Here is a 10,000-nt window from a genome sequence, read left to right as displayed (position 1 = left end):
GTTCAAACCTTTGCCAAGTGTGTGTCATATGCTCCCTCTTCAGAACAAGTACAAAATAAGTAAAACAAGTATATACAAATAAAAGACACATTTACATGTAATAATCATGATAGTGGTGAAACTGCGACTATTTCTCTCACTACAATCGTACCATCAAAATCCATAATGGCCCCATCCACAGATTGGTTGTGCTGGAAGGGTAATTGAATTCCATTACTTGCATTGGTACTGGGAGAGATATGATTGATATGGCTGACTCAGCAGCTCGTTATGCCCCCTGTCTTCATTTCCTGTTTCATGGCCGGCAGAGCTGATGTATGGGAGCTGGGAGCTCAAGGTTATTTCACTACTCAACACCTCATTAACCTCCACACAGCTTCATGCGCACACACAAGCACACACACACACACACACACACACACACACACACACACACACACACACACACACACACACACACACACACACACACACACGCACACACAAGCACACACAAGCACACACACACACACACACACACACACACACACACACACACACACACAGACAGACAGACAGACAGACAGACAGACAGACAGACAGACAGACACACACACAGACACACACTTGTTTCGTAAAATAAAAACTGCTTGCACTTTGCTGTGTGAGTGTGTGCGTGAGTGTGTGCGTGCGTGTGTGCGTGTGTGCGTGCGATAGAGATGCGCTGATCGCGGTTTTAGCCGCGGTTACCGCGGATAACCACAGTTTGGGCGGATTTGGGTAAATGAAATATAATGAATTAATTAATATTGGATAAACCGCGGGTGAAATAATGAGGGAATTAAATTAATTATATCTATAATAGGCCTATTATAGCTTTTAAAAAGCATGGCGTGTGTGCGTTTGTAGTATTTTAATATTACGTTATTTTCCATCAAACACAAATTAGCCGCCTACTGCACGTTGCTTTGCCGGTGTAAGTCCAAACAACAACACAGTGGACTGCAGCCAGTGTTGCCAGATTTTGCAAGAGAAATAAGCAGCCAGGTCTATGAAAACAAGCCCAAAACAAGTGCCAAAAAACGCTTACAATAAGCAGACATGGCAACACTCAAGCGCAGCTCAAGTGAGAGTGAGAGAGAAACTTAATGGAGGATTTAAAACAGAATAAAAAGAAGAGTGAGGAATATAAGTTTGGCGTGGGAGTGATTTAGTGAAGTTCTTAACCCTGCCGACGACTGGTTAGGCCTTAAGAAAAGTTGCGATGTGAGAAAGTGAATGAAGATGGAGAGCTTGCTGTTACCATGGATATGTATACATCGGTGATCGCGAAAGTGGTGAGTGAATTGTTTATAAGAAAACTAACAGGAAAATAATAATTATTTGACATGCGGTTGGTGCGGATCTATAAATAGGATGATATAATTAATGCGGTTGGATGGCGGATGAATAATGAATGTGTACACTCGGATTTGGGTGACGAAAAAGCCCATCCGTGCATCTCTAGCGTGCGAGTGTGTGTGTGTGTGTGTGTGTGTGTGTGTGTGTGTGTGTGTGTGTGTGTGTGTGTGTGTGTGTGTGCGTGCGTGCGTGCGTGCGTGTTTGTGAGTATCTGTGCATGACTGTACGTTATAACAGGTATTGAAGTCACAAGTTTCATTGTGTCAGTGTTAGCAGTTTGACACTCACACTCACTGTGTGACAATCTGCAAAACGTCATGGTCTGGTATGGGTGTTCATGCGTCACGTGTGTCTGTGTTTCTGTGCTTCTATAGCAGTGGTTCTCAAAACATTTTCATGTCAAGGATCCTCAAATAGATATGCATTTGGCCGTGAGCCCCCATCTTGAAAACATTTTGTGCCAGGGACCCCCATAAAGAAGAGAAGATTTGTCAACGTTTCGAGAGATAAAGAGAGATAGAAATAAAAGTGTTTAAACTGTTCCTCATTTTGCTGGGGACCTGCAAGGACCCCTCAAGGTCCCCTGGACCCCACTTTGAGAACCAGTGCTCCAAAGCAGTGTATATCTGCTATTTGGGAACATTTTGGAATCATTTTGAAATTGTTTAACGCAAATCTGCTGATACGGGGGTCCCTGGCACAAAATCTGGTCAGTCAGGGGTCCGCGGGCAAAGACATATCAATTTGGGGGCCAATGACATGAAACTGTTTGAGAAACACTGTTCTAAAGTACACACACATGGTTCTTTATCTGTAAACCGTTCGTGAGTGATGTAAAGGGCAAGGTGACACTCACCCTCTGCGCTGCCCTCTCCAGGCGGGCTGTAGAAGGACAGGCCCAGAGAGATGATGGCAGCCAGCTCCAGGATGATAAGCGTGACGTCCTGCAGGGCCTCCCATACCAGCTGCAAAAAGGTTTTGGGCTTCTTTGGAGGTATTAGGTTTGCTCCATATACTTCTATTCTCTTAGCCAGGTCAGCTGGGTCGCCCGCAAGACCTGGGGCATAAGAATGATGGGGAGAGAGACAGAGAGAGAGAGAGATGAACAATCAATACATACTACTTATACAATAGATATGCACTGTCTTAAATAAATAAAGCTTCTCTTTGCACTTTTATTTTTAAGACATTAATATCCCCCCAAAATTATGTATTTAGCATTTACTGGCAGCTCCATTGTCCTGTTTGTTATATCATTTTCTTAATTTTCCTATAATCAAGTATTATAGGATATTCAATAATCGTGCATATAATATACTGTATATTGTAAAATATGATGTGTTTAATGCTTTCATTTGGATGGGGAAAGCAGATGCAATCTAATACACTTCCAGTGGACCACCATCATTACTTATAACCTTTTGACCCTCAAATGGGCCAAGAGGTTCATTTCGATACATTATTGTTTACAGCAATGACCCAGAGTCAGAGATTGCAGAGGGAGGGAGGAACACACGCACACACATGCATGCGCACACACACACACACACACACACACACACACACACACACACACACACACACACACACGCACACACATGCATGCGCACACACACACACACACACACACACACACACACACACACACACACACACACACACACACACACACACACACACACACACACACACACACACACACACACACACACACATGCACACACATGCACAAGCACGCAGGCACACGCTCACACACAAATTAATCCCCACACATACAAGCTACCTCGTATAGCCACAATCCTTCTCAAATAAAAATAAAAACGTGAAGAATGCTCATCTGGGGGAAGTTTTCCTGCTAAGAGAAGACTATCAGGGTCCGGGGTTCACAAATAAAAAATGACTTGGATGAGACCTTGAGATTTTGTTACACATCGAATAAAATCAGAGCCAGTGACTGAGAGAGAGTAAGGAATTGCTCCCTGTTGTCTTGTCTCTCTACTGCTTGAATACACAGTGAAATTGACAGTGTTCATTTTAATTAATACAAAAAAAACATAGCCAATATACTCTAATGATCTGCCTTTCTTTTCTTTTGCTCAATCGGTTGTACTGTACACACCCACACACCCAGCAGCATCTCTAATTGCTCGTTTTAGTCATAGAGTCATGACGGGCTCCACATGGCTCTCAGTTTCTTACATAATGCCTTTTAAGAGACGCAAGCCTTTCTGACCCCCCTCCTCCTCACAAGCCAAGAGCTGTACAAATATCTCCCTCTCCTCTGCCAGGCTCTATAAACACACGGCAGAATACTATTAGCATATCGTTTAGGAAATTAATCTCATGGATAGCACCCACCCTGGATTATGGCGTTATGAGTTAATGACTTCAGATTTGTGTGGATTCGGTAATAATTCAACCCACAGCGGTGAACTGTTGAACTTCACCTCTGCGAATCAGGATGAAAAGTGCAGCTAACTACAGTATGCACGTCAATCATCAAAACAAATAAAATGCATGTAAATGCTCAGCACAAAATATGTTGAAGTTTGGCTTAGATCTTTATATTTCAACGCTATTAGAGACAGGGCAGCTTAAAATGCAGCAATGTATTGCTGGGAACTCAAATATAGACAATGAATCTACTGTTCTATTTGTGGAGACTTGTCAAATAATGTACTTTACCTAAAGTTGAATGTGTACACATTACCAAATCCAGAGTGTTCTTTACATCAAAATAAACTTCCAGGGTTAAAATCAGTTGGTACACCAAGCAAAGTAATAGCTTAAGCAACTAAATGGCTGTAACTGTGAATCTGTATTAATTCTAAAGTCAGGGCATTACTAATACTTGCAGATAAACCTAACAGTATATAGGAAATATTGGTTAGTGACAGGGGAAATGGTTTTCTTCTCGTTCTTTTCTTCAGGTAAAATACTATATACCCTGCTTCTGAATAATTCCTCGGAGTGGGAGAAAGAGTGCAAGCAGGCACTAATCATACAGAATAAGATGACATCTATATTACAACCCAATCCTCAATCTACTGTAGAATAGTAGGACATTGCGTTTGGGTACCCTTGGCTTTTTTCATATACAGTATTTGGTTGAGTTTGCTGGAAACTCTTAAGCTCATTTGTGGGAGATGATTTAAGTTCAACATAAAAGCACAGTGAAGAGATGCCTGGAATTGCAATAACAGCTGCGTATTTGACCTTCTGGCTTTCATCTCCCTGTTCACTATAGTGTGGTGCTATACAGTACCTTACACTGTGCTGCAAGCTCTGCATCATCAGGGGATTCACACACAGACACACAGATGACCAGAGTGCAGAATGTAAGCTTCCAAATTATGTGAAGAATGCTTATGTGAATGTTGTTAAACCTCTAAGAAGTTGAGTAAAAAAGTATCTGTATCTGTCTGTCTGTTTGTCTGTCTGTCTCGCTGATTCAGTCACACACGCACGCACGCACGCACGCACGCACGCACGCACGCACGCACGCACGCACGCACGCACGCACGCAGGCAGGCACGCACACACACACACACACACACACACACACACACACACACACACACACATTTTAACTAAGTCTAAAGCTGACAACATGTGGCGACTTGTAGAAATGTAAACAGCACGAGGTACAGTCAGACATTTAGAATAAAAGGATAACACAAAAAAAAAGTCCTGGGGACTTTTTTCCATTGTAGACCTTTCTATAAAAAGATATACAAACTAGAAAAAGTGCTCCTTGGAGCACAGGTCTCCGCCAGGTCACGTTGTTATTGTGGCCTCCTAGTGGCGCTATAATAGGCCAATGTGAAAAGGGTGGCATTTCTTCCTCGGCCTAGTGGGAATGTGCGTGCATTCATGATTTGAGGCATTTTGTTGCAAAAATGTGTTTTGCTAAATTAGACCTGCTGGTGGCGCTATAACAGGCCAATGTGAAAAGGGGGGCATTTCTTCCTTGTCCTAGTGGGAATGTGCGTGCAAATTTTCACGGAAATCACACGCTGCGTTCATGATTTGAGACATTTTGTTCAAAACTGACCAATCCTGACAACTTTGGAAGCCAACCTTAGCCAATCAGGATGGAATATGAAATATCGGACCCGATCCGTCTTGATCACATGACTATAGAGATACTGTGTACCGATTTGCGTGATATTTGGATACAATCTGTAGGAGTAATATCCAAAAATGGGTTTTGCACAAATCGGCCTCCTGGTGGCGCTATAACAGGCCCATGTGAAAAATTTGGGGCAGAGGTTCTGCCGTGGCATCGAGGGAGTGTGTGTGTGCAGTTTCACAGCGACCGGGCCAACGGTGGCGGAGATTAGCTGGTAACAGACAGAAGGACGGACGGACGGACGGACACAAGGATGGACGGACGGACACCAGGAAAGCGGTCCTCACAACGTCGGTTTCTACTAAGTAAAGTAATACACGTACGTGGTGTAAAAAGTACTCACATTCTTTAGTTAAGTAAAAGTATCAATACTGCAATGTAGTAATACTCTGTTACAAGTAAAAGTCTGGAATAAAAAATGTACTTGAGTAAAAGTACCAAATTATTGCCATAAAAATGTACTTAAAGTAACAAAAGCAGAAAGTACTCATTATTCATTATTTCAAATGTATAAAATGCATAAAAATCATCAAAATCTACAAAGTAACTAGTAACTAAAGTTTTAAAATAATTGTAGTAGAGTAAAAGTACAATATTTGCCTCTGAGATGTAGTGGAGTAGAAGTAAAAGTACAGAAAATTGGAAATACTCCAGTAAAGTAAAAAATACCTCAACATTTTACTTAAGTAAAGTAAATGTACTTAGCTACTTTACACCACTGTACACATACACACACTCTCACACACACACACACACACACACACACACACACACACACACACACACACACACACACACACACACACACACACACACACACACACACACACACACACACACACACACACACACACACAGCCGTGCGTGGTGCGTCACTAGTGGGCTTCCCTGCTGTCACCTCTGACTGCACCTGGTAGGAGGAGGGTTGTGCATGAGACACGACGATGCATTATGAAAGAACACCACTCCATGGTGCCTTATTAGCTTCTCTCCCATGACACCCAGGGCTGTGATCCACAGACAAATGGAGGCTGCCTGGGATATAAGAAGGCAGACAAATGTTTCGAGGGTATTTAACCACTTAAACTCCCAGCATCCATCCCTATTCTGGGGGGGGGGGGGGGGGGGGGCGGGGGAACGTTCGCCAAAAAAAAAAAAACTGCGGATCTACCAGCTCACAGCAACTAGAGAACAGTCTGGAAAGAGGATGATATGAGGCCAAATGTTTAGAGGATAATAGTCGCTGTTGGACGGAAACCATGCATGTCCGAAACCGATCCTTTTTTTATTATGATTTTGAGAACTGTTTAAAATAGTGTAGATAGCAGATCTGCCAGCTCACGGCCTGTTAGCATTGCGGCGCGTTGTGAGCTTGTAGATCTGCTATTTTCACGACTTTTGTGCAAAACTCTTGTATGATGAAGTAGGGCATTCATTTACAAAAAAAAAGGAAAAACATGAAAAGCTGACATTTGGAGATGCGAGGTTTCAGCCCGACAGTGGCGATATTTAAGAAAGACAAGCCGGTTTTGACAGAAGAGATCAGATATGGGCCGTGGGGGGGGGGGGGGGGGGGGGGAGAAAAAAAGGGGCAAGGCGACGGTGGGCGGTCACGCGAGAAAACTGTAGTCTCCATGTAACTCCTACGTACTGCAGGAGAATGCCCTGGATGCAAATAGATCAGTCTATAAATAGGCTCATTACACATTCTCTTTTAATTGTCTCCAAGAGAGGATGCTCTGCCATTGATCTCTCTGTGTGTGCGTGTGTGTGTGTGTGTGTGTGTGTGTGTGTGTGTGTGTGTGTGTGTGTGTGTGTGTGTGTGTGTGTGTGTGTGTGTGTGTGTGTGTGTGTGTGTATGTGGGTGTGGGTGTGTGGGGGTGGTTGTGGTTGTGTGTGCATCTGTGTCAGTGAGTCGTGACCGCCTGCACAGCAATACATTTATTTTTTTGCATGCTGCGACTCTGTCATGCGCGCGCGTGTGTGTGGACACGTTTTTGTATAATGAGACTGGTATTGCATTATTGTGTGTGCCTGGTACAGTGGTACAGTAGCTCACTATGACATGCCGCAAGCACTCACATAATCAGGCTTTAGCCTGCTCCAGCCTGTCACACACACACACACACACACCCACCCACACACACACACACACACACACACACACACACACACACACACACACACACACACACACACACACACACACACACACACACACACACACACACACACACACACACACACACACGCACGCACGCACAAGTCAGTCAAGTCTATAAGACTTCTCAAGAACAGGTCCACATCAGCTAAGCCCTTCACTCATGGCTATTTCCAGCCAATGCTGTATCAACATATTTTTCTTCTGCACAGATACAGTACAATATGCACTCCGTTGACAGTCTGTGAAGACTCTGGTGGCCAAACATAAATACATATGCTAATCTTTCTGTTGCATTTATATTCACTCGAGTCCTAGAGACAGGGGAGCTAGTTAGGCCATGCAAATGCACCATTCTGCTAGTTAAGGCATGCAAATGCATCAATCTGTACAATCACTTCACATTAAAATGCAACATGCTGGCTTCCTCAGCAGTTTATCCTCGGCTATGAGCTATGCGCTATATATATATATATATATATATATATATATATATATATATATATATATCCCATTTGAAAAGCAGTGAGCTAGGAAACGGTACTTATGATGTTTAACCTTGTTAAATTGTTTTTCTGCACTCTCCTTAAATTCCCTGGAGAAGTAAGGTAGGCTGCAGTCCATCTTCTTAAATAGCGCTGCATTATTGCTTCCTGGATTACGCTCTGCAACATTATCAGTACTTCCTGTACGGCTGATCGCTGCCCATGATATGAGAATAATTTGCCAGATTATGACAAATTGCTCACTGAATAACGAGAACCCATTTCATTGTGTCCTGCTGTAGATGCAGGCGGCCAGTGGTGGACAGACAACCAAGTACTTGTATTTGAGTACTGTAAGTAAGTCCATTCTTTTTAGTCTGTACTTTTTGGATACTTATGACTTTCATTCCACTACATTTTCAAAGCCAAATATTGTACTAAGATGGGAAAAAAAGTGTGTTGTGAATTAACCACTTTTAAGCCCTATTTCAAATATATCTAGAAGCTCACAACACGTTGTGTTGTGATCTACTACTATTTTCACTATTATTTATTTATATATAAAATACAAAAAGAAAATGTACTTTGTAATTTGTACTTTTGAATACTTAAGTAATTTTACTTAAGCATGTACAGTTCTTTTGAATACTTGACTGAGAAACGTTCTCATTGTGTAGTAGTTCACAATAAGTGGCAAGGCTGTTGGCCTTGTTGTAATTAAATTATTAAAAATAATGGCTTTGATTAATGGCTTTCAACTTGCCATCAGGATTTTGGACAAGTCATTATAGGTGAACATTTCCAAAAAAAGGTTAAAAAAATATATAGTTAAAATAGCAGCTCTACAAGCTCACACCACATCACGATGCAATGTGTTGTGATCTTGTAGATCGCCTATTTCCACTATTCGTCGTATGACATAATATATACCGGTAGGTGGTTAATGACCACAATTTAACTCTTTCACTGCCATGGACAACTTTTACGACTTTTTTTTCCAAAGGTCCAGACTGCCATAGACGACTTTTACGACTTTTTAGTTTTCAGTGGTTTTCCACCAGATGGTGGTGTGACTATTTTCATCCTCAAGTCACACAGATCCTAATCTCTCAAGAACAGATTCTGCTCTCCGCTTGAATCTGTCGGTGGGGTTCGTCATATCGCGTACGCACTGGCCTACAAGTGGGCGTGCCTTCAGATCAGGAAGCAGGCCGCGCTTTACCCAATCAAAGGTAGTGGGCGGGATTTACGTGTCTGCCGATCTTCCCCACTAGAAACAAACCGAAACTCATTTAACAATAGCGTCCTCTGAGCAGACAAAACCACGGAAAGATATTCACATTTTTTACTTGCTCTATCATCATAGAAACAAGTGGGCTTATAACCAAAACGATCCATGTTCTCTGGGAGAAGTGGTGTTAGTATTCCGTGTAGAAATATTGTTAGTGGGAATGAAAACATAGTCGCACCACCGGAAGTGAAAGGCTGAAGGCAGACCAAAACCCTGGTTTCCTTGCGTACGTGTGCTACGTCGACTTCCTCCCAGATCCAAGTGAAAAACAGCAGAGGGCGCTGTTTTTCCTTTTCATTTGGCGATGGGTTCCCAGATTGCACAGATCCAGGAGATCACGTGATCGAAAGATCCCCACCGCGTGATTATGAATCAAACCAACATTGTAATATAGTCCCGCCTTACCTGTGTCTGACTGGCTACCTGGCAGGCATGGTTTTACTGAGGTTAGGGTTAAGGTTAGGTTTAGGTATATAGCTGTTCAAACACTAATTTCCAAAATGTATATAACATATCTATTGTTTATGAGAACTAGAAAAAAAAACGCCATT

The 10,000-nt window shown here is 42.5% G+C and overlaps 1 protein-coding gene across 1 annotated transcript in view; it reads right to left on the bottom strand.

Annotated features, from left to right (window-relative positions):
• Positions 1 to 10,000, bottom strand: part of atp2b2 (ATPase plasma membrane Ca2+ transporting 2) — a 143,637-nt gene that overhangs the window by 87,498 nt on the left and 46,139 nt on the right. Inside the window, 1 exon segment of the mRNA XM_084063123.1 lies at positions 2,237 to 2,437. Coding sequence (XP_083919249.1) covers positions 2,237 to 2,437 — 201 coding nt within the window.

This window comes from Gymnoscopelus microlampas, assembly GCF_963454915.1.
Source record: "Gymnoscopelus microlampas genome assembly, chromosome: 7".
Taxonomy (NCBI): Eukaryota; Metazoa; Chordata; class Actinopteri; order Myctophiformes; family Myctophidae; genus Gymnoscopelus; species Gymnoscopelus microlampas.
The sequence above is the reverse complement of the archived record's forward strand: the minus strand, read 5'-3'. Positions and strand labels throughout refer to the sequence as shown.